Source organism: Electrophorus electricus, chromosome 22 (assembly GCF_041902795.1).
Source record: "Electrophorus electricus isolate QZ-2024a chromosome 22, ASM4190279v1, whole genome shotgun sequence".
Classification (NCBI taxonomy): Eukaryota; Metazoa; Chordata; class Actinopteri; order Gymnotiformes; family Gymnotidae; genus Electrophorus; species Electrophorus electricus.
The window spans coordinates 15,813,896-15,838,626 of record NC_137518.1 but is presented as its reverse complement, the minus strand read 5'-3'; the positions used below and the strand labels follow the sequence as shown (position 1 = coordinate 15,838,626).

Genomic DNA, 24,731 nt, shown 5'->3' with positions numbered 1-24,731 from the left:
CGATTCCCTCCCGTGTCCTTGTGAAGTAGTGAAACATCTGTACATTAAATTACCCGAAAACACTGATTACCTCTTCTCTGAACCTACACTGATAGCATTTAGCAGACACTTTTATCCCAAGCAATGGACAATTATGACTGAACACAACTTGAGCAGTTGAGGGTTAAGAGCCTCGCTCAAGGGCCCAACAGTGGAAACTTGGCAGTAGCAGGACCTGAATCGACAACTTCCAATTACAAGTGAAGCACCTTAAGCACTGAACTAGCACCGCCGCATTGTCCTACGTACCTCACAGGCATTCCATGAACAAGAGCACGGCCCATCAGTTGTTCAAATTTCATCTGAAATGATGGTTCTGGGGCTTGGTCTTGCTCTTCCTCATACACCACCTTATACAGATTCTCCCTCCTTGCTCTTTCTCAGAGTCCACTTGTGGTGTCAACTGTTTTACAAAAAGGCTGAATCAGATATGAAAACTGTCTAACTACGTGGTTATTAAGGTTTTGCAAAGAAGGATTAATTTGATGAGGTTTAGCAGCTGAGTTTTGTTGTGAGAATAGGGTTTACTGAAAAACAGTAAGAGGGGGGAAAAAATGTTCATTTCCAGCTTTTTTCCAAACTCTCAAAATCCTACTATTCTACAAGGAGTTAAAGGGACTAAAAAGGGCTGTACTAACGATTCTAGTAGAGATTAAAATCACATTTAGTCTGATTAAAGTGTAAGATACTTGCAGGTTGATTTTGAGTGTAAATATGCAGGGCTGACTAGAATTAAAATGGAAATACCCAAATGCAACAAACTACATTAGCAAATTGCAGGAGCAAGAAAGCCAGAAAAAAAAGCGCAGTATTATTCCACTGCTGGCCTGTGTCCTTTAGAAAATGTTGTTTTAAAATCTCTTAAAGATATAACACCCTCATCATATCCAGATGTCTTAGGATCATCACATTGCACATTGCACATATGAAACCTCATGTGGGGAAGCAGCTTCTATGCACCAAATCTGCAACATGATGACCATTTGTCAGGCTGCTTTACCACGGTTCCTAAAGATGAGCTAAAAAAAATTTTCAACATAGTATTATACTAGTTTTATTTTCCTTGTTATACCTCCTGGTTACCTTTATATTGTGTGCTTCTATTTTAATTTCCCTGGCCTTTTTTCTTAAATGAAATGTTAAATGCCGTTTTCTACCTCGAACTGGTGCAGGTAAAAGAAAGCTAATGGCTGGAAAGCACCTAGAAAAACCACCCAGTCACCAACACCACATACTTCACTTAATCTGTAAACAGCAAAGTTAAAAATAAAAAAAAAACCCACACCATGACGTGAAATGACATGAAATAATATTCCAAACTCTGGCCACAATTAACAAATGAAAACTAACAACCTGATTATTAGCATTTTGGCTTAATGGTGGATAGACAAAAATTATCGGATGTAATTATTGTCCAAAATTCCAATATTGAACCAATAAAGATTAATTCTATATAATATTTAATTCATCAAACTTCTAATTAAAAAATAAATAAATAAAAAAAATTGTATGCAAAAGTATCATCCTTGTTTTGCGTATTTATATAGCCCAAACTCCTAATATTCATTTATTCAGGTCAGCAATTAAACAGAACCCACAATTCAATATTTAAACATTAGATTTATTCCTTAAATGTTAATGTTGATTATGTCTCTGTCAGAAAATCCAGAGTAGATGCAGATTATACTCCTAAATGTTTTACAAAAATAAAACACTTTTGTTAATTTTGCTGATTAACAAATTAACCCTATGCTTTGACATCAAGCATATCGCTTTAAAAGATTCCTTTTAAATACATGCATTAGTCCCTGCACTGCTCTTTATAGTCAACACATATGATTTCACCCACTTGGTCACAGCTGCAACAGTTCAAAACACAGACACAACCTCTTGTTTAGGACAGAATACACCACAGTGGTTCTCGAGCACTAGGAAGCCAAGCAGGATTCTTAAGATAAAGAGAATGAATGCCAGGCCTTTAAATATAAAGAGTACCGTGCGAATATGTATTACCAAGGGCCACTCACACCAGCCTTCAGACACAGCAAGAGATACCGACTTGAGCTTAGCTGAACTCTAAACACCATGTGTTCATTTGGATCCATTCAAACTGATCAGTCAGACAGGGAAATAACTCCACGGCTCTGTAGGGTCAAACACTGAGGTTCCACCAAGTGATGGAGCTCAGAGCTTCTTTGGCTTTGAGGTTAATAAGTGAAGGGGTCTAGGGCTATGCGTAGACAAGCAGCAATACTCAACACCCATGTGTCACTTACTTACATGCTCCAATTCATCTGCTTCCACAAAATGTTGAGATTTTAGAAAAAGGAAAAAACAAAAACCACCCCCCCCCCCAATTTTTTTTAATAAATAAAAAATGCAGTTCCACAATCATACCCCTGATAAGAACTGATAAACTGGGTAAGATTTTTTTAAGGAATCAAGCAGTTTTTTTTTTTTTAAATAATTGTATCAACAGAAAAAAAAAAAAAAACAAGACATATTTAGTAAAGTTAAAAAACCTTTTCATTTAGGAACAAAAACTGATTTAAGGTTATCGATTTTCCATTTTATATAAGAAATCCTTTGTCTATCTAAATCCAGCCAAACAAAAATCCTTGCAATACATGAAGGCAACAAGGAATGCTAACACTACAAACAGATGGGTTCAATACTCTTGCACTAATACAGATGAGAGGTTGAAGGTAGAATATCAAAAATAGTTTAGTCTCACTTTGAGAGCAATTCAGAATTGCAATTAGTGCATTACTGAGTTTTAATGTCTTGGCCATTTTATATCTATGCAGCTAACGAGGGACAGAACAGGCTTCAAGGGACCCTGAACATAATACACAATAAAACCTTCCTTATGGTGCGCTGACCCTTCCATTTTTTGTGACATCAGGACAGGACAGTCACAACTTCAAGTAACAATGGCCAATCCACTGTCGCCCGCTTGATTTATGAGACTCAAGGACAGGTAATTGTGGTGTTCAGGAAACTATACAGCACTCTCCAGCTCATGACAGAACTGTGTGTTAGCATGTGACTGAAGTGAAATAATCTCCAACCCAGATTTACTGGGCTGGCACATCAGAGCCCTTTGATTTTCACTTTCCAACCCCCCCATGGCCTGGAATTAGCCCACCGATATATAGCCTTTTTGTTTTTGCATTCAAAAGAAAAATCAACCACAGAACAGCAAACACACGCAGGGTGAATCAACTATGATGAAGTCTCTGAAAAACGAGGAGGCGGAAGGTAGGGGCCAGACAGTAGCTGATGGTCTCCTCCACCTCCTGGACGCGGCGCTGGAATCGGCAGCGGTCCCGGGCAAACTCCTCCCACGGCCCTCGGCGGTCCTCGTCGCTGCTGGCGTAGAACTCCTCCACCTCCTCCACAAACGTCACCTGCAGGACGCCACAGAGCAAGAAGCATTAATTCTCATTCAGTCTCTCACTGCTTGAAGAACAAATCTCACAGCTCTGTTCAGTGACGGGTTATAGAAAGTGTAAATTCTATACAGAATTAGATGTTACATATCCCTGTGCCAATTGACTAGAGCTTCACATAGGGACCAGCCCACTCATTTCATACTAGAAACCACTAGAAACAGTTCAAGCTCTTCACAGGGGTCATAAGGCACCTCCCTTTGTCCACGTTTTGGCCAATTAAGCCCACGATGCCTCCAGAAGACTCAGTGGGGCCTGGTGTCACAGCCACCCTCTCCAAACGCAATTTTAAACCAAACACTGGTCTCCATGGTGACTAAGGCTGTTATCTAGCCCCACCAACACCGTGGTCGGTGCCACCAGTTCCATATGGGCTTTACGCTCCACGCCAACAGTAATCTCTGTATTTACCCACTGCGCTGCCCCCATGCAGACAAGCACTTCCTATCCCTACCTACAATTATCATAATCCAAACATGTCAAGCGGTGCTTGCATAAAGTGATGCGCTTTATTGCTGAATAAATTAACATGCAGTAGGGGGAAAAAAGCCTATTTAAATCATCTGCAGCAAGAAAAACAGGCTTATTAAAAGCAATCCCACACTTAACAAGCAAAGGTACTGTGATCGGCCCCAAGCTCAGTCAGGGGGCCACAGGTGGGGGGCAGGGGGTTGTCAACCTTCTTGCCTGCAAGTGGCCACTTTTGCTCAATTTCCGCATAACCTCCCCTCCTCTGGGTAACGTAAGCAAAGCAGAAGGTAGACGACACTTCCCAGCTATCCGGGGTCATGGATGGTGAATGGAAAAGCGTAGGTTTCCAGAGCTGCGGCAACAGCTACGAGTAGCGTGGAGTCAGAAGTGGAAAAAAATAGGCCATGGTGCCACGTGAGGATGAGCAACAGGCCATCCTCTACTTGTGTCTCCGTGAAGACTCACTCGTGTTTCACTGAGAAGCGCAAAATGTAAGCATTGCATCAGATGATCAGACGGCAAGAAAAAAAAAAAAAAAAAAAAAAAAAAAAAAAAAAAAGAGAGAACGGACTTCTTGCACTGCTTTACATCATGTTCAGAGCTCAACCTATAGCAGTCGCTGCGCTAGCACAGAGCCAGACACCTCACAGAAATCTGCTGCCATAGTAACACCACATTAAACCAGAAAAAGATTAGCGTAAAAAAAATGGCCACATGGAAAGGAAGAAAACACTGCACACCTGTACATCACAAACATAGGAGAAACACAACTTGCCAGCTAGGACTGGAAAAGAAAACTGCTAAATAGAAGATTTTTTAAATATTCAATTTAGCCATTGCTCAGTACAAGGGTCAGAGCGAAGGGTGAGGCATTGTGCAGTACCCCTGGAGCTGAGAGGGTTAAGGGCCTTGCTCAAGGGCCCAACAGTAGTTGCAAGGCAGAGCTGGGATTCGAACCCACTGCCTTCCGAGTCATAGCCTACCCTTCAAATTAAATGCCTGAATGAAGACAAAAACATAAATACTATTTATGTTCTAATATAGAGCTAATGTTACTAACATAAAAACTGAACAGGTGCAGGCCAAAGGCCTCCACTGTAACCAGTATGGTTCAGAAACATTAAGGAAGTGAATGAATAAACAAATTATACACTCAGGTAAATTTCACAGAGAGCACACACTTCACACATTATTTCCATCTTTTGTAATCCACCTTTATGAAATATTCTTCACAGCTGTAAAACTGTACAACATGCCATGTTACAGGATGTGGATCCTATAGATAAAAGATGCAGTGTAGCTTCCCATTCACCATTCATTGATCATGCTTGACATACAATCCCTACACCTGCCTTAGCCAAAAAAATGAAATACCGGCTATTAGACACCCCCCTCTTTAACTAATGAATGGTATAACTTCAGACCAAACTCCCCTGAAGCAAACAGGTTCATGCCCATATCAGAATTCAAGAAAACATGCAGCTCATGCAGTCTGTCAGACTATGATATGATGTGGATTTTCTTGTCTGTAAATTCACTGCACACTAACCTTTTTCAGCCTGACACAGCTGGTACTCCCAGGGTGGCCTTGTGCAGGAGCTGCCTCTGAGAACCCGCTATCCAGCCTCTCCTCGGCCTCCTCTCTCGTATAGACCGGCGGCCCGACAGCCCTGACCTTCTTGCTGCGGGACCTGCCTGGTTCTTGAGTCCGGAGAGGAGCCTGAAAGTTCAAGGGGCTGTAGGGGTCTGATGAGCAGCTGAACGAGTTCCAGAGCTTCAAGCTTTCCTCTTCATCTATCGAGCAAGCCTCGTCGGTGGACTCCTCATCCTCGAGCTGCAGGGGCGAGGGCGAAGGGGAGGGCGAGGGCGTGAACGCAGGCCCTGCTGGGGAGCCCGACAGGGGCGAATCCACTGCTGCTGCTCTGGGCTTTGGGGCTGTTCGTATAGGGGCGGTGAAGTTTCGGGGGTTGTAGGGGTCTGCGTTTTGGCACAGCGAGTTCCACATGGTCTCGCTCTCGGGGTCGAGCTCGTCGCCTTCCAAGTCGTCCTCGTCCTCGCTGTCGTCCAGGCCCTCAGAGTTAGACCCACGGGACGAGCCTTCGCTGTCGAAACCGTCGTCTTCGTCGCTATCCCAGTCGCTGTCGTCCTCCGAGTCGGAGTCATCGCTGCAGGGGTTGCCCATGATGTATGCGATCGCCCTGTTCGAACAGTTAGGAACAGACAGGGATGATGTGGCCTGGCTGCTGCGTGTGGGTTCGGAGGGTGACACCGCCTCCTTCTGTTCCTCATCACCGTTCCCAGCTGCCTCGCACGGAGCATCACCAATGGGCTCCTCCTCCCCCTCACCTCCGCGCCCTGCCTCGCCCTCCTGAGAGGGGCCAGGACTGTCCAATTCCGACTGTCCCGGTTTCTCACACACAAGCTTCATATTATGCTGCTTAGTGTTTGCATTTTCTTCTTCCAAACTGGAGTAGCCGTTGTCTTGTTCTGGGGTCAGAACGGCTGTGGTGTCAGTCAGATGCCCCACTACATTGTGCTGGTGAACTGATGCAAGCTGGTCTGTACTCGGGAGCGATTCTGGCCCGGGCATGTGAAGGCCTCCATTGTCTTCTGGCTCTTTGACACGCAACAGCCCAGCGGTTTCGTGGTGCATCAATTCCACATCATTGCTCCGTACAAACAGTTCTGTTGGCTTAGCGAAAACAACAGCTGAACTGCAGTCAGCTGGATGACAACGGCCAGGAGTGCAATTGGCCCCGCTATGCAAGGACTTTGTATCAGTCAATTTTCCACTCTGTGACAAATTTGGCAGTACACTTTGAGGCTCATCAGCTCCCCGAAGTAGGTCCCAGGACCAGCTCTTGGAGGCCTCGAGCTGGGACTGCACGCGTTCAGCGCGACCTACATCTTTTTGCGAGGAAGCCATGTTCAGGAACACTTGACTGAGAAACCTTCTCACCATTGTGAGGTATCCACCTGTGGCCAGGTGCTGCGCTTCTGCACCTGTAGAATTCTGAACTCCTAATGCATGCAAAGGATCTTCTTTCAACCAGTTCAGAGTGTGTGTGTCACTAGAAGCAAAACCTAAAAACCTGGAATTTCCGTGCAGACAGTGTACACAAGCAACACTCGCTACACTCAGCCCTGCCGAATGCTGGGCGGCTGGCATGAGATTATCAAGGTTTGCCAACAACGAATTTTCAGTGTCAACGTTCGATTTTCCTGCCTGGCCGCTCCAGTGTGTCAGGGATGGCGTGTGCGATCTTCCAGGCAAATACTTCTGCAGAAGCGTCCATGCAGGCCTGGAGAGCAGGGACAACGTGCTAGTCCATGAGCTTTCGTGTCTGGTTACGTCTGCTCTTTCAAGGCCAGTCGGTGGAGGTTGAGAAACCCCTTTAGAAAAAGGCTCCTCTGAACTCATACTTCTAAACATTGCCAATATATTAACTCTTCAAATTTCAAATAATGATATAACGATTCAAAGCAAATTTTATAGCGAGCAGGGGGACCGTTTTACCTCCCTATGAAATAGAGCAATCACGACTAATAAGCGAGTTAGCTGACTAACCCTAGATCAGTTAACCAACGAGTTTGCAAAGTTAACCAACTTACTTTCCGCTTTGGCACGCTTGTTTCATTAACCAACTAGTTAATAGTCGCCTGCATTGTTATCCAACACTTCTCTTTTACAAACTAGCTAACTAATCTCTAGTTAAGATTTTGCGGAGGAACACTAACTAAACAGCGAGAAAACCTGGGGATGATACTTTATTATATATTAGCAACACTGTACTGCTAAATGTTAGCTACCAGAAAATTCGTTTCACCATTTCCCAGCCGGCATCACTGTCCATAATTGCCGCCAGACATCTTTTAAATGTTGTCAAATCTCCAAAGTGTCCGGGAGGCTTAAGCGACGGCCACGTCGTGCCGGTCATCTCTCCAAGCGACGCAGCAACGGGGGCAACCATGGCCCAAACCGGCCACGGATCTCGCAACGCTCACGGCGGCCTGCGCAGAATTACCAAGCTTCCTGCGGGTCGTGGACTTACTGGGAACGGCATAAAAAAGTGTGGGGGGCAGCATGATGAAAGTCGAGTCGAAACATTCGTTGTATTCCAAATCAGGTGTCGACGTACGTGCCATTTCAGCTGTTTCCGATGTCTTGTGGCGTGAGAAAGCGAACTATATCCCTGACGGAGTCTCGGGCTTGCGTTATCTTAGCACATACGTTAAAGGAAACGCTTCAGTCGGCTAGCCGGCTAGCGAGTTAGCCAACTGCCGAGCTGTTGTGGTTACCAAAGAAAATCGAAATGCTTCGTCAAATGTGAGGCGCAAGAACGCTGCAACACTGACAAAACGCCACAAATGAAAGTAAAACTACACTTTAAAGCGCTTTAAGCAGATGTTATTAATCGGCGATGTTCGTTCGTCCCTCCTTTTTCGCCCTTCGTCGAAGGCTAGCCGACGAGCGCCAGCGGAGAAATGGGAGATTTCATCAGAAACGCTTAGGGACCGTCGCTAAATTAAAAAAAAAAGTAAGCGACAATAGGGACCATCGTAGAGACCCAGCTTCATGTGGCGAGCGCTTGTCACATGCTTCGAAATAAGTTATATAACCCAGTCGCAATATACAGTTCCATGTATTAGAAACTAACTTGACTTCAAGATTTGTAAAAGGCAGTATGTAGCCTATTAAATTAGATTGTAAGCTGTTCAAACATCCATGTAAAATCACTGATCTCTAATAAAGAATTTGATCAGTGATAAAAACCTGCACTAATCTAGTGAAAATATACATTATAGCTTATTTTTAAATTTTATTTTTAAATTCTACTGGAATGTGTAAATGCTTAGATTTCCTAATGATAAGTTCAGTAATGCAAAGAATGCTTTTAAATTTAAAGTATAGGGCCCCCTTCAGTTAAACATCTTTCAAAGCTCTCACATTTTATAACCAGATTTTATTTTCATAGACTTCATAGTTTGTTTCCCCAAAATACAATTTTAGACCCATGTACAATGTAGAAAGAATGTCTTCAGATATTTTTATTCCATAAGGTTAATCTTGAGCATTTATGAGTCAAAGGGCCCTCTGATTGGATAATTAGCCATTTTGTCATCATTACTCTGCAGAATGCAATTTCTATAAATCACAGCCACAAGCAGTACTTTCATACTTATGAGAGTAAGTATACTCTCGAAGAGATACACAGAGCTGATATAAATTCCTACATCATTGGGGGAATGGATCCACAAACGATAAAGCGCTTATTCATACAAGATCGCTTTAGTGAGCTGAATTCAGCACAAGATGTCTTTTACAGACTTTTCATGGGAGCATCTAATTAGTTGGAATGGGCTGAATGTGAAGTGGGTGGCAGGAGTTATTCTAATTCTGCCTGTTCAGACAATGATGTACAAGCAATGTGGTGCAATAGCAAGCAAGACCAATTTGCTAATGACATCGGACAAAGTCATTCAAACGCCTATAACAGCCATAAGACATGGTCATCGTCCACTCGTTTAAGTGTGAATTCAAGTTCATTTTATTTAGTGCAAATAATATTAAAAAAAAAACAAGGTACACAACTTTCATGTCAGGAAAATCAAAATGGTGAGATTAAACTCTAAATTGCAATGAAAATGATGTTCTCAGTATGTACAACACATTAAATCTGTTCATTTTGAACATACATTCGTTCCCATTTTCTCTTCTATAAATCTGTGATCATTCAAAATGTACTAATTTGGCAATGTCCCTTTACAGATCCTTTGCATAATTATAGCAAGTCTGAGCCCTCCAACAGATGACCATTACCAAGGCATTGTGGCTCCCAGGCAATTTCTCTCATTGCATTAAAAAGACAACCATGTCCTCAAACAGCCAAACAAAATACAATATAGTCTGCTGCTTCATAGAGAAAAAAGGGTGGACTACACTTCAAATGAAATATAAGGGGCATCTGTGACAGAAGGACAATCTTAGGCATGGCCAAGGTGATTCCCATAACTCCTGCAGTGGTAGAACTGAATGGCTTGGTCAGGAAGTACAGAACTTTGGCCCCCCCGAGCACCACCACATACTCACCAGCACTGAGCATACTGCAGCTATTGGCAAGTCAGGCAGTGCAGCGATTCAACCGCATGATATTCTTCAAAATGGTCACAACAAACATGTAGTTAAAACGTATGTTCAAGCAAATTTCCAATCCGTTAGATTTTTCCTACTTAAATTTGTTCCATCAAACCTGAGGCCTTCCATGAAACCCAGCCTGTATGGTTTGTGTTGCAAATGGACAAAGTGATGTTTGCAAGGGAAAACCAGGATTTGTGAGGGAAAACGGGAAGCTATAGCCATATATTCAGCGCTTTCATCTGCATGCAACTTTTCTGGAAAATAAGAAGACAAAAACAAACCAAAAACCCATCCAGAACACACATACAAACAGTATAGAGGATAAAGCACACAGAGCTTCTCCCAGCAGGTGTTCTTTACCTCAACAGTTCAAATATGGTAACTGAATGAATATAACAATACTTGAGTCTTAAGGCTGACCGTTGCTTTTGTTTCAAAATAAATGACACTGTTCCAAAAAAAAAAAAAAAAAAAAGGTACAAAGTATGTCAAATGAGACCAAAAGTGCAACATTTATCCAGTAGCAAATTTCACAGCATGCATCTGAAGCATACGTAACTACATCATTTGCAGTGGCCCCATCATGGCCTGGTTAAGATTAATGCTCCCACAGCACAAAACGCAACCTCAAACTCCCTCACGGCATGCTGACAGAGCACCTATAATTAAACTGCATGTGAAGCACTTGACTGGGCTTAGGCAATATACTGCTTGTACAGTGTTATTTTTGTGGAAAGAATAAGCTTTTAATTGTTTACAAAGTGCCAATGGGATAAAAATGCAGTGATTTGAAAACCAAAATATAAACTTGATTACTGACAGGTATTCGATGAATACATGACAAAAGATTTAAAATGGGAAAACCAGCATAGTTATATATGGCCTAGACATAATTTTGTAAGTCTGGAATACAATTAAATGCAAAAAGTAACTAATTCAATTGTACTGATTTTATAGTGATTTTGTCAAACGGTGATTTAGGTTTTTGTCTCGATCACGTTGCTGATCGCCTACCCCTATGGTGCCTTGTAACCATCCAAGCATTCATCAGCTGTAAGAAATGAGCCTCCCAAATTCTATTATTATACTTGCATGCCAAGTCACTGAGTCATGATGGAAAAAAAAACATTTTCAAAAGCACAGGACTTTCTATTATAAGTTATATATGTTCATTACAGACATGATTAGGCAACTGGGCTAAATTAGGCCTTGTGTAAGTCCGTAAAGGTTTGTCACGCCACCGATCCTCAAGTATTTTAGTCTTTTTATGATCAGATGGTTCCCTCCCACCAAGTATGCGAATAATCCAACTGACCCTTAGTAAAGTAAACCTGGTATAATCAGACTCAGAGACATAACAAATGTCACAACAACAGCTAGCTCAAAATTGAGCCACCATAAAAGAACATCTTTAAAAAGAAATAACTTAAAGTTTAATTTGTTCTCTTAAAAAGAAATTGTAGGGATTTACAATAAGCATAAGGCTCAGAATGGACAAAATTCTGAGCCTTCTGCAATGCTATACCATGGCACGGACACACACACACACACACACACACACACACACGCACGCACGCACGCACGCGCACCCCCACCCACGTCTTTTGTCAGTTAGGAACAGACAATTTAACCTCATCTTATCCACAAGGTCCACGTAGTGCACAGTATCCCCAACAAATAATCAGAATACAGCATGGAGTGATGGCTCTCCACCACTGAGTTTAAAAGTCTCCAGAGCAGGAGAATCCACAACGCACACCCCCACTGGGGGGAAATACCTCCCTCTGAGCAGGGCCTCCCCACCTCACAAACCCAAGCTCGAAGACACCTACGCCCTCCTTGACTGGCTCCTACCTACGAGCTAGCTCCCCTTTAACAGGCTCTAAACTAGGTCTGCTGGCCTGTCCATCTTGGCTGCACTGCTAGCGGCTGCCTTCGGAGCCTCCGGCGCTTAGCTGGTGCCAGTCCACCCAGTGCTGGCCAGGCGTGAGGTTCTTTAAGGGGATGAAGGTCTCGCCCAGCAGGGTACTCTCCCAGAATGCCCCGTCATCCAACACCCGAAGGTGGATGGACCTCTGATTCAGGTCCCCACGTGGTATCCTATCATACACCAGCTACAGGGAGAGAAAACGGAGTCACATGTAAGGGACAATCATCGTTTAGTCCAGTTGACAGTCATGAGGAAGTTATTTGCAAGCAGGATTACACAGTGGTGAGTTTTGAAACAAATCATGCGCATGTGAACATTGCTGACACTGCTCCAGTTTGATCCAGATTCATTTGGCATGGGAGCTTGGTTGCAAGGCCCCATTATAAACAGCGGTGCATCTCAGAATCAGGAACAGGCTGAATAAAAGGCTTGTGCAGACCAGGGCCTTTGCCTCACCATCTCGTTGTACGTGGGGTTGCATGTGCGCCGAGCTGCCTTGGTCTTCCTCTTGCTGGTTTTCTGTGGATCAGGGAGCAGATACAGCTTGACGTAGGGGTCCGGGTCTGTCCCGTCTTGCAGCGGTTGCTATGCAGAACCAATGACACCGTGAGATCGGAATGAGGTCACTCACTCATGAATGCTCAGACGATCATAGGTCACGTGAGCGTGAAACGGAACTAAGAGGCTGCTGGGCCAAGCGTACCAGGCCACGTGTGTGCATAACCATGATGAAGAGCTTGTCACTCCTGTAGGATATGGAGAGCTTCACTTCACCCACCACTTTACCAGGAACCGGAGCCCAAGACACCTCTGCAGGAGCACAGACGACACGACTAGTAAGGTATGTGTGGGTGCGCGCATGCGCGCTTGGGAGTAGCGTATTTAAATTTATGCATTAAGGGTTAGGGCAAATTGACAGAAAAAAAGATTAATAGATTTGCAGAGATCAGACTTCCCCTTGGATTAAATGACATAGTAAACCACCAAAATACAGAGAGTTTTATACTCGGACAGAATCGGACAAAATGGGCAACTTTGCTTAAACCCAATCTAGACTGAGTGGAGTTCACCTGTAACCTAGTCAAAGTACCCTTCAATATTTAACTAGCTTTATTGACCTACTGATTGCCAGAGCACTGAGAGAGATTAGGTCAGAAGCATCCAACTGAAGTGGGCAGTCATATATTGGGTTGTTTCAGGCACGTGACACTAGCAAAATCTGATAAAACTTTTGCATTATATTGGCTGCTGGTATTTGTCGCCATGTTCATAAGCAGATGAGGCTTTCTTCTGAGTCACATGGTGTATGACATGGTACAAAATATAAATTTACCTTGCAGTATGGAATACACAAAAGCAGTATGACTCGCTACCACATACCTTCCGTCAAGAAACTAGTGGATGCGCTCGTATGAGTGTGGGAGTGAAAAAAAAAAAAAGAACAGGGAGAGAAGCAATTGACCTGTGGGTTTGTTGTTCAGTGCATTTACGCCGGTCCCTAGTGGTCGTTCGTCTCTTGGTAATGGGTGAAAGAAGGTGTAGACCAGGTCACACTGCGAGATGAAAAGACCAGTTTCGTACCATAACTGACAGGTCCAAGTTAAAATGAGGAAGCAGCATTCTTTTGAGACGCTCCCTAAGGCAGGAGAGATAGTGGAAGTGAAACTGTATACAGCTGAGCAGGTCTCAGCACCATACAGATCCAAGACAAGGGCAGGGACACTGTCTACCCACAGCACATGGCCTCTTCTCGGAAACCTATGACTCATGTCCGAGAACTGCTGCTGTCAAAACGAAACAGACTGCTTAAGGCAGCACTCTAGTGCCTGTAGATGACTGACAGGCTTCCTGATATGGAAATGTTGAACCGTGGAAGACCTTTGCTCTTAGCAGTGTGACAACGAAGCAATCATGTCTACATTTATGGCACTTTTGTCCAAAAAGTTTTATGACTGAATTCAAGCAATTGAGGGTTGAGGGCCTTGCTCAAGGGCCCAACAGTGGTAACTTAGTTCTGGTCTCACCACCACCACGATCATCTGATTACTCGTCCAGTACCTTAACAACTGATCTATAACTCTGAATATTGATATTACAATTAGTAGCTGGTTTAGAGGAAATGCTAAAAGTTGACTTCCCAACCATGGGAAAGACAAAAATAAAACACAACATAATTCGAGGCATGAAACAGCCCTTATGGGCCAAAACAAACCTGTTTGCAGTCACCAGTATTTAAACTGTCAACATTGCACCCATGGTCTCCTACAGAAAGACACAGGGGCCAAGAAGTTACCTGAGCCACCTCAGGGGCTGCATGGATTAGATGCCACACATATCCATTCAGCTCGTCTTTCCGCCGGTCAGCCATGCCCTCCCCGCGTGAGCGACCAATCACAAAGCGGCTGGGGAAGCTAAGGAAACAGCATAGCATGAGACCCAGAGGGCTGATACAGTGCAAGTTTACGCCAACAGCACCACGTAGGTATATACTGGTAGCACCAGTATGCTAAAAACAATAGTTTTCTTCCATTTGTCTTACTGGTTCGACTCTGTTCTGACTAAATATTTCCACTGATAAAATACGGGTAACTACAGGAGAGTTTCCATAGTGGAAACTGTTATCTGTTTTCAGAAAACCTGTGCTCCATGTTGTTCAGGCAGCTTACTTAGTTACCACAAACATACTCTTGACACAAATAAAAATTAAATGTATGTGCATTATAGAACTGATGTTTTGTAAGTACATACAGTGAGTTACAGAATTTATGGTCACTTATTATGAATTTTAAATATTATGACTATTATATTGTTGATATTCAAGATCATATACTGTTGATGTTGATCAGATGCATCATAACCTAAATTAGTAGAATAACAACAACAAAAACACACCACCCTGTTTCTTAGGCCTACTGTGTCCACATATGTCAGTACTGTACCTGGGCAGTTTAGATGAAGGGAAGATGAGACGCAGTTTGCTGTGCAACTCATGAAACTCTTCAAAACTCCTCTGTACCAAGATCGTCCCCTGTTGGCCCTCCCGCTCCACTTTCACCACATACGTCTAGGTCAGTCAAACCAAGTTCTTTATGAGACCTCTCAATTACAAAATAACTTCACTTGGCAAACACAATGCGGCATGACACTGAACCACACGTTTGGTAAGGTTTGCACGCACGCGAGCGTGTTTGTGCACACGCACTATGAAGTGTGTATGTAGTTGGGGTTCTCCTGTGCCCCACGCTGGAGTACTTACGTAGCCCTTGTTGGGGCTGCAGATTTTCAGATGGCGGCACACGAACAGGCTGAGGATACGGCCGTCGCTCTTCAGCGTGTAGACGCGTGGCGCGAATGACAACACGGGCCGCTCCTCGGACGAGGCGAACTTCATCTGGGCCAGGTTATGGATGAAGAAGTTCAGCTTGGTGGCCACGCTGCCCAGACTGGACTCTATCAGCCTGCGGTAGTGGAACATATCCACCAGTCAGCAAGTGACTGGATACAAGACCCTGTACGACAACTCAACGACTGGATTTGAACATTTTTGGAGATGAAAGTTTAGGTATGTGCTGAAGATGAAAAATAATACATCAGGTGGCTCCAACCCTGCCAATGAAGATGTGACACTGCAGATTGCAAGGCTAATCTTCTGAGTCTAACCTACTGTACTGGCTAGAATACATTCTATGAGCAGACAACAAAACACTTTTGTAAGTCTTTTTGGATAAGCGCTGAAAAATGCTGAAAATGTCACATATGTAATCTGGTGTGCCAGACTGGTTAGAATTAAACACCAGTAGCATAACATAAATGGCTGTGTATGACATGTTTGTGCCAACCTGGTGAAGTGCATGGTAGCATCAGCCTCAGATTCATGAGGTCGCAAGGCATCGTAGACATACTTCAGATCGTCTAGATTAGACAGCTCAGGAATGCCACAGGACAGCATCTACATGTACACAAACAAGCAGGTTTAGAAAATAATGAAGCACAAAACCATGCCCACCAAAGCAAACAGACATGCAGAAACACATGCAAACCTCCAACATACACAAAGCAAAACGCTTAAATGACACTTGACGTCATAAAACGTCTTTGCACACAAAGGCTGGCGGTATGGAGATCACAACTCCAAGTCGTTGTTTCTTTAGAGTTCTTCAGAGCTCATGCGTGTTGACTGCTGATCTTACCAGACCCAGCAGGTTGAGGAACAAGTGTGCGTGCTTCCTGATCAGGTTGTACGCCTCACAGCACAGGTCTACAAAGTCGTGGAAGCGGCTGGACGGCTTATCTCCACCATTGATCACGTACGCCATGTCCGACGTGAAGACAAACGGGGCCCGGTCCCTGCAAGGCAGGAGGAGCAAAGCGGTTGGATCTCCGACGGCTCAAGACGGCTCGGCTCAGACCGCACGGGTCGGTTCGGCCCGGCCCGCCTCCCTGCCGTGCTCACCGTTTGATGTTGCCAAACATCTGGGCGTGGCCCAGGAACTTGCCGAAGTCGATGTGGAACATGTGACCGCTGCTCTTCAACATGATGTTGTCGTTATGGCGATCACAGATGCCCAGGATGTAGGTGGCTACGCAGCAGCCTGCACAAGAGTAGATGAAGTTCTCCACAGCCTGAAAGACAAAACGCCACTCTAGTTATTAACCACCACCCTAAATTAAAACGCCCTGTTCAGGGTTTATTGCCTTTGCTGAGAGCATTAAGTGATTGCCATTATAATATGTTAAATGCATATATATAAGGAAGTAGGAAGACAACATGCTCATTGTTGTGACGATCCCAAAGCCCAATTACAACTGGTTTAAAAGGTTCCCACATTAGACTTTTACATCTGAAAGGTCTAAACCTCTCAGCCAGCTGAATACAATCCTCCTTTCCAAGTTCTCTGTAGTCCCACCATGTAATGAAAATCAAAACAACACTCTGCCTAAATACAAATCTATCACTACCTTTTAAAAAACACACAAATGCCAGAGGCTTATGACCTACTTTCAAATAATTAATTCTGAGGCTGTCACTCGAGCATTCACTCAGCTTTCCTAAAATCCACGCGGATGCAGGAACTTGACTGGAACGCGGCACCATTACTAAACTCACGATGCCAAAACCAATACTACTTTGGCTGACATTAAGAAAGGGAAGACAAATGTTAGTTACTTTTTCGTATTTGTCCTCGGTGGGGTTGTGTTTCTGTAGCCAGTCAGCCAAGGGGCGGTCTTTGAAGGAGCCGGTGACGCCGTGCTCCACTTGGATCTTCCTGAGGGTCTCGGCGTTGGGGATCATCTCCACCATGCCTGCAACAAAGCATGATGGGGGACGGAAACGTTCACCACCATAAGCTCAGCGTGAAAGAGAAGGGTGTGAAGGGGGGAGTGGATCCGTTTCATCACAAGCCTGCGGAGCCTTTGGAAATCTTCAAAAATGGCGTTACTGCCACGCTACATAACACTATATAGGACTTTCACTGAAGACTTCTACTTTTGTCTCCTGGCAGAGCTGCACTCGTTTACAGGTTTACTGGCCTTCTGAAACTGAATATTGGCTGTTCAGAACTGCAATATCCTAATAATATCTATAAACATGATTAGTGCAGGTTAAAACCCATACAGATGCACGGGCTGGCCAAATGAGGCATGCAGATGGGTACATGCATGCAAGAGCACAAAGACATGCACGCACGCGCACACACACACACACACACACAAACACACAAACACACAGTCTTTACCTCGGCCACGGCCCGTGGAAAAGCAGCGGAAGATGACCATCCTCACGTCCAGCCCCTCCTGCAGCCAGATCTTGTTCATGATGCGGATGACCTGCAGCGTTAGCATGTCTTGACGCAGGTCGTCTCCCGACTGGGGGCAACACAGGGCCGTCAGCGTCGGACCAGGCGGGCCCGGCCCTAGGATAACAGGGCAGCGGAGAAAGAGGACGCACCTTAAAGATCACGTTGATGTTGTCTCCCAGCGGATCCGTGTTGAGGAAAGAGAGCTTAAGGGGAACGGCGTTGGAGTTGAAGTAGGAACAGGACTAGAGGGAGAGAGGGAAAAAATGAGAGAGAATATTAAAATAAAAAGGTAAGGGCAAAAATGTTCTGTTTAGTTTGTGTCGAGCTCTGAAGGGGTGAACAGACACTAAAAAAAACCCCAAAAAACTGTTATACAGATACATGATGCACACACACGCAAACACATCCCCCCTGAACATGAGAAGACACGCACAGAGGCGGCAGCACTCCCCCCGGCTGTCCTGTAGGGCCTGTACCTGTATGTTAATGCCCATCACCAGAAGGCCAGGGTTCAGCGGGAGACGACAGCTCCCACTCACAGAGAAGAACTGCTTCAGCTCCTCCAGACCCTCCTTCAGCACAGTCTGGACCACACACACACACACACACACACACGTAACTCATAGAGCACACTTCTGCCTCCCACCAAACTGGCAGCCCAACTCTGAGCCAGCATGCTAAAACGACAACTCTACAGCATCAGTAAGCTCTGGCCTTTCCTGGAGAGAACAGGGAAGGAGTGGGTGGGGCCTCCAACCTGTCGGGACGACGGCGAGGTGTCCCGCACGCGCTGGGCCACTTCAGCCAGGACGCTGACCAGCCAGCCCTGCCGGTCGAACTCTTCCCGCAGGCCCCGTCCCGAGCAGCAGAGCAGGGCGGCGAGCAGGTGTTGGTAGCGCGCGCTGAACTGGGAGTCCTGCAGGGCGTCCTTCAGCAGCCTACGGGACACCGACAGGACAGTACAGGTCAAAGCCCTACATAATACAGCACCTTAATACACAACTAGATCAAGATGCAATTTACATTAAGAGCCTGCGGGATAGAGGTGAACAATAAGATATCGATACCATGATAGTGTCTTGATACATTTTTCTGAGCATATTGTAGGTCTTCCTAGAACATGAATGTTTATGCCATTATTTATTTATTTGACTTTTTATTTATTTATTTTTACTTAGCTCCTTTCTTACATGTAATCATTACACTCTAATTATTGAAAACATAATACAGGACATGACTTGTGGTATTCAACAACCTACACTGCAAACAACACCCACCCACCCACCCCTGTATGCACGCATGCATGCGTGCATGCACGCATGCATGCGTGCATGCACGTATGCATGCATGCATGCGTGCATGCACGTATGCATGCATGCATGCGTGCATGCACGTATGTATGTGTGTATGTATGCATCAGTAACCTGCTGTACACAGTTCTGTGCACAACCTGTATATCATAACACCAACACCGAATCAAACAGTATGAGCAACTGAGAATGAGCATTAATCAAGGGCACACTTCAAAAATATTACTAAAAATATTGTAAGTAAAAGGAAACTTTGCTGTCATATTGCAACCTTTGCGTTAAAGTATTTCTAATATTCTTTAAAACAACTATTAGCTGTATTTTTCAATATTTATATTGATGTCAGCTACTATAGAGGAAGAATGAATGGTGCAGAAAAAAGTCAAAAGGTAATACCTCATCTTTCCAGCAGGTGGAGCTATGAATAAGTGAATAACCAGTGCACTGACCAGAGTTATCAATCTCGGGTCCTGTTGTGTGAGACCATGCTGCCTCAGGGGTGGTTTTGTTTTCTTCTCACGAGAGCTTGTTTACTTCGACTGGATAAGGCGGCAAGACACTGCCAGCGGTGTGTGCACGCATGACCTAATTACAGTGCATGTTGGATCTATGGCAGGTGCATGTCCGTCTTACAGTAGAGGGAGGACGCACCAGAACAGGCAGTGAGCGATGCGCACATCTCCGATGGCTCGGCACAGCAGGAAACGCACCAGGGGGCTGTCCAGATAGCACTCATACTTCAGGGCCTGAGGTAGCAGGGTAGCCAGGCGGTGAAGAGAAAGAGAGAGCAGATTCAGTGCAATGACCACACCTGCGTGATTGAGTGAGAGTGAGAGTGTGTGTGTGTGTGTGTGGTGTGTGTGTGTGTGTGTGTGAGAAAAAGAGAGAGATGTAAAGTGGACTGTAGCTAGGGAAGTTACCTGCACCAGCTGCGGGAGGAAGTCCAGCAACTCCGGGTCAGAAATGGAGTCCATCCACTGGACAGCTGTGTGTCTGCACTCCTGATCTGGAAACCTACACGCAGAAGCACCAAAATACCTGGAACTTACGGGCTGCACATCAGTGCAAACACAGAAAAGCTCACAGAAGCTCTCCCACTTGTTAAGGCTGCAGTCTGGCTGCCTGACACGACTTCTGCTCTGCACATTTATTCCACTGTACCGTTCTAACGGAAATTTCACAGTCCAGAGTAATCGGACTCGAGCGCCAGAGCACACAGGACAGGGCAACCGCAACCGTCCGACCTCGCCTGTGGCAAAACCGCCCGGCTGACTGTGTCCAGGGCCGTGGGGTGGGGTGGAGGACAGGTCTTACGTGGCATGCAGCAGGCCTAGGGCGTCCAGGTGGTTGGTGCACACCCAGTGGCGCAGGAGAGCGTAGATGTCAGGCAGGCACGCCCACTCCCAGCTGGGCGCGCTGGCCAAGATGAGCGGTAAGCGGCTACTGTCGGCATGGCAGAAGTGACGCTTCTCCCACAGCAGACGCTTGTGCTCTGGAGACAGCCTGAGAGGTGGTGTGAGAGAGAGAGAGAGATAGTTAGTTTGAATTTTCCATAAAACACATCTTTACCCATGCTTCTGAAGTCTGTCTGAATGAGGTCCTGAAAAGGTATTCTACAAAGGGATTTTCTTACTACCAAACAGCAGGATTTTCCAATGGCATTACTGGGGATACACTGCCACAATTTATCAGAGTCCCCAATCAGGCACATGCTATCTGAGGTCAGCTACACAGCTTAATACCATAAAACAGACTGCTATCTGAGTTGTTCAGAAATTAATCGGCTGTTCCGAATTTAATCCAACTAAACAAACTCCCGCTACGTGCAATTAGGCTAAACCTCTCTGAAACTACTGATGCGACTCAGAAAACAGCAAAAAGCCGCTGTAAATAATAATATCAGCCAGGAACTCCAACAGCTCCCCACTTCTGAAGAAGAAAACGTGCCATCATCAAGTGCTTGGTTCGTATCTCGGAGTGCCTGGACCACACAAAGCAAAAAAAAAAAAAAAGTCAGTGAAAGAGCACAGCTTTTGGCTGGAGATGGAATCCAAAGTAAACACACACTGCACGTTTCCCGCCCGAGGCGTGGAAAACCCAGTCTGAGCAGTTCTGGATCGCTCCTCTTCCAGAGGTAAACAAACAAACAAACAAACAAAAACATCCCAGGCAACTCCAGCCCGACAGGACCCACGTTCCATTGTGCCCGATCGCCAACCAGGTACCCCCTGTGGTGCGGTGCAGGACTCCTCCAGAGGGAACGACTGCTCCTCACCAAGGTCTAGATCTGCTCAATCAATGCATCATTCTGCCACACCCTTTTGCAAAGGGAGCGGTTATTGGTTTCCGAAGGGCTGAACCTCACTTAGCTGAGAGCAGGCTCACAGTCGCTCCATTCATTCGCCACAGGCCTTTACTGCTGCGATTCGGGGAGCGGCCCTCTCTCCCGGGATGGCAGCTGCAGAATAGGAGCCACGGGTCACGTTATGCTATCGGCCTGCTCACCCTACTCCACACAGAGGCACCATAGGAGCTACTCAGCTTTTAAACTACCTTCCCCAGAATTCCCTAGGGATAGAATGAATGCCGTTGATTCTTGGCAGCAGGTGGCCGAGCAAACTTGAGCTGGATCTGGAAATCAGTAAATTAAAAGCAGTTTTTCCAATTTTCCAACAGAGGCTTCTGAGCAGTTAATAAGATGCAAGGTCGATATAACTAATTGATGCAATACATAGCCTGTGCTTTCTTGTACTCTATACGTTTTCACACACACACAGCTAGTGTCAGGGCGTCTCTGGTGCCGTTTGGTTGAGTCCAATCTTTAAGTGAACACACCCATCTCAGAAATTTTAGGAATAGGCCTCGCCACACTCTGCCCACCTCCAAGAAAAACGGGATGGAAACAGCGCTGAGTAACAACCATGCCTGATAAGAGAGCACACACACCCAGCCCAGACACCTGACCTTTGATCCATATGCTGGCTGCAATTTATGACCACGCAGCTCCCTGCCAACGCATCTACATAAATGTTTCAGGGAGCGTCAGAGCAACGTGGCGGAGAGGACGATGGGGGAAGCGCGGTGGGGAAAACCAGAAGTACGGAAAAAGAACAGGTAAAGAGAGACTTCCAATGGCCAGAGGTGTGCAGGTGGCAAGGAGTGAAAAAGGAAAGAATGGGAAGTGAAAAAGAGAGAGAGAGAGATGGAGAGGGGGGTTGGCAGAGGAGGGGGGGGGGAAGCTGGGAGGATATCCCCATCAGTTGTGTGCAGCTGGAACAAACACAGGGAGCATTGTGCAGGAACAGGCCCTGCTGAGCAGATAACCAGCGTCTTTCAGATGCTGGGAAGTAGAAAACAATATGTGGAAAAGCCATTAAAGCTCAAAATATCCAAACTTATGCTGCCCGTAATTCACACTGCCTGTCTCTGCTGTCCCTCTGTCACGCTGAATGGAATGACCTTAGCAGTTCCTCATTAGAGTAGAAGACAACCTTCTATGCCAGACCTCGTTGGAGAAGCAAGTTTGAACATCACAACCATCATCTGCTTGACACATTCTGCAGAATTTTGAGAAATCTAAACCCATCTCCATGTATGACTAAGCCAACAATAAGAAAAAAACTCAATAATTTGAAGCAACTTTACGACTTTCTCTAATTCGTTAGGTCAGTGCTACTATAGAGGACAGCCCAACTGAAAAGCATCAGAACACTTTATGGAGACGGTCAAAGCACTGACTGCAAATCTTTGCCAAGCAATTAAACATCATTGCTGTATTACCTTGAGAAATATCTAATAAATGCGAAGGCAAACTCTCACCGAGATGGAACTGCAGATATGGAAGGAATTGCAACGTCTCACGGGAAGGTCTGAGCCTTGAGCAAAGTCGCCTGGCTTCTAGCCTCCATCCGCGAACGTGTGCAGTGCAAAGACCCCTTGCTCACTATCCTTCCCTTACCTCACTATTAGCGATTTTGGAGGTGACCTTTTAGGTCCTGAATACGAGTGCGCGGCCGTCTCACCAGAAGAGGGACTTCTTGTCCAGGATGTCCTGGAGCTGCTTCTGGCTGCCCTGGTCTAGCCGAGAGAACTCGTACTGCGGAGCAAAGACGGCCGTGGGGGGGGTGCTGAAGTGCACTTCGAAGGAGGATGTGGGGAAGTCCACCTGAAGGAGCAAGAAGATAGAAAGGGGAAAAGATGAGTTTAAATGAAGATCCGTCTCACATTGTTAACCAAGCATGTTTTTATGCCTTTTGCTTGCAGGTTCATCAATGGATTGGTTCTACTCTTGTGATGTTGATCATGTGACCTGTCATCACACAGGACTAGGAAGTGATCCACTTACTCCATCTGCTGCAAACCATGTTACACATTACTCTGTACAGATTAAGACAATATTTCACCCAGTCTGCCTTTAAGATGAAGCAAATATGGATGTTCAAGTGGTCCAGCCAATCCTTCAATCTGGTACTACACCAGGTACTACATAACGCAGACTATTAGAGTGCTCATAAAAGCAGAAGACAGAGAAAAAAGAACAAACAAATGACCATCAACGAGAGTTTCTCTCCGGCTCAAGAGTTTTAAGAGTCATGTAAGAAGGAGATAAAGGACCACAAGGGTTTATGGTCCCAACCAGCCACTGTAGCTCTGTCGAACACTTGGCAGCTGTGTCAACAGGCGTGTTGGGCAGTTACAGAAGCTCCTGGTGGGGTACAGACGCGGTAACAGCAGGGGCTTCAATGTTAACCACGCCAAGCCAAACGGCGAGACCCAACACACACACGCGCGTGCGATTCTGGGTGGATGAGGGAGAGTGAGAGTGAAAAACAGACACACGGCCAGTCCACGTGGACTAAGGGACAGTGTGGAGGAGGCAAACACAAACAGAGCTGAGCTGAAGTCAAAGAGGAAATATGATAGAAAACTCAAACAAGGCCAAGGAGAGAAGAGGTCCATAAAACAGGGCCGGAGCGAGCAAACGTTGGATGGCCTGGGGGATGAGTGAGAGAGAGAGAGAGAGAGAGCACAGGCCAGGTGCTCTAATAAACTCCAGATGTACTCTCAGGCTCCAGACACGTGGCAGTGCTGGGGCATCTGGAGGGGTAGATTTCAGAGGCCTGGTGGGAGAGGATGGGACACTCTTACACGGAGGAGAACAAATCCAGGGTCTCTCAGGAGACGAAGGCTGCAGGCCAGACTGGCGCTGCTGCATCTGCCTCCACGGCACAGCCCAGTGCCCTCAGACAAAGCTACGCCCGCCAGGCACACCTGTTGGCACGGGGAGGTGCGCCACGGTGTGCTGTCGGTGGGGGGGGGATTCTCAGATCTATCGTGGAGCTGCTCTGCGCTGTGAGTCTACAGGGAAGGAGAGGGGCCTTTTTTTGAGAGGGAAATCCGAAAATGTCACATCACAGTGCAGTTATGAGTTCCTGTTGCTGGTCTTCGAGAGTATTTAATGGCAGGTGTGCATGGCCGAGTCCGGAAGCTGATGCTGATTTCTGTGTGTGTGTTGGTGGGTGGACACGTGCAAGAGACGATGTTCTACCGAGGAAGACATGAAGGTTTTGCTGGTATCTCCCCCCCCCC

The 24,731-nt window shown here is 45.6% G+C and overlaps 2 protein-coding genes across 8 annotated transcripts in view; both read right to left on the bottom strand.

Annotated features, from left to right (window-relative positions):
* Nucleotides 1–1,639: 1,639 nt before the first annotated feature.
* LOC113589086 (protein phosphatase 1, regulatory subunit 15B) lies at nt 1,640–8,455 on the bottom strand. Its single transcript, XM_027028556.3, has 2 exons — nt 5,512–8,455; nt 1,640–3,449 (listed from the first exon to the last, which is right to left on the bottom strand). The coding sequence occupies exons 1-2, from the start codon at nt 7,393–7,395 to the stop codon at nt 3,261–3,263; spliced, it is 2,073 nt and encodes a 690-aa protein (XP_026884357.2). The 5' UTR covers nt 7,396–8,455; the 3' UTR covers nt 1,640–3,260.
* Nucleotides 8,456–9,487: 1,032 nt separating this feature from the next.
* pik3c2b (phosphatidylinositol-4-phosphate 3-kinase, catalytic subunit type 2 beta) overlaps nt 9,488–24,731 on the bottom strand; it is a 31,225-nt gene continuing 15,981 nt past the window's right edge. For 4 of the 7 annotated variants that reach the window (XM_081705339.1, XM_035520240.2, XM_081705340.1 and 1 more), the window contains 19 exons: nt 23,165–23,307; nt 20,457–20,645; nt 20,063–20,156; nt 19,794–19,888; nt 18,590–18,770; nt 18,309–18,416; nt 17,982–18,074; nt 17,770–17,899; nt 17,199–17,335; nt 16,485–16,654; nt 16,222–16,378; nt 15,871–15,980; nt 15,288–15,489; nt 14,971–15,095; nt 14,325–14,442; nt 13,494–13,584; nt 12,735–12,841; nt 12,488–12,616; nt 9,488–12,215 (listed from right to left, as the gene is read on the bottom strand). In XM_081705339.1, coding sequence (XP_081561465.1) covers nt 12,024–12,215; nt 12,488–12,616; nt 12,735–12,841; nt 13,494–13,584; nt 14,325–14,442; nt 14,971–15,095; nt 15,288–15,489; nt 15,871–15,980; nt 16,222–16,378; nt 16,485–16,654; nt 17,199–17,335; nt 17,770–17,899; nt 17,982–18,074; nt 18,309–18,416; nt 18,590–18,770; nt 19,794–19,888; nt 20,063–20,156; nt 20,457–20,645; nt 23,165–23,307 — 2,571 coding nt within the window. In that variant the 3' untranslated portion in view covers nt 9,488–12,023. Of the gene's footprint in view, nt 12,216–12,487; nt 12,617–12,662; nt 12,842–13,493; nt 13,585–14,324; nt 14,443–14,970; nt 15,096–15,287; nt 15,490–15,870; nt 15,981–16,221; nt 16,379–16,484; nt 16,655–17,198; nt 17,336–17,769; nt 17,900–17,981; nt 18,075–18,308; nt 18,417–18,589; nt 18,771–19,793; nt 19,889–20,062; nt 20,157–20,456; nt 20,646–23,164; nt 23,308–24,731 lie in introns of those variants that run through there. The other 3 variants (XR_014119340.1, XR_014119341.1, XM_081705341.1) reach the window with 3 other exon arrangements.

What these genes read in the sequence shown, in the direction of transcription:
- LOC113589086 (XM_027028556.3), bottom strand. Translation starts at nt 7,395, where the DNA reads ATGTTTAGAAGTATGAGTTCAGAGGAGCCTTTTTCTAAAGGGGTTTCT. An exon ending in GCTGTGTCAGGCTGAAAAAG is followed by an intron (nt 3,450 to 5,511) that starts GTTAGTGTGCAG and finishes GGCGTCCTGCAG; the next exon opens with GTGACGTTTGTGGAGGAGGT.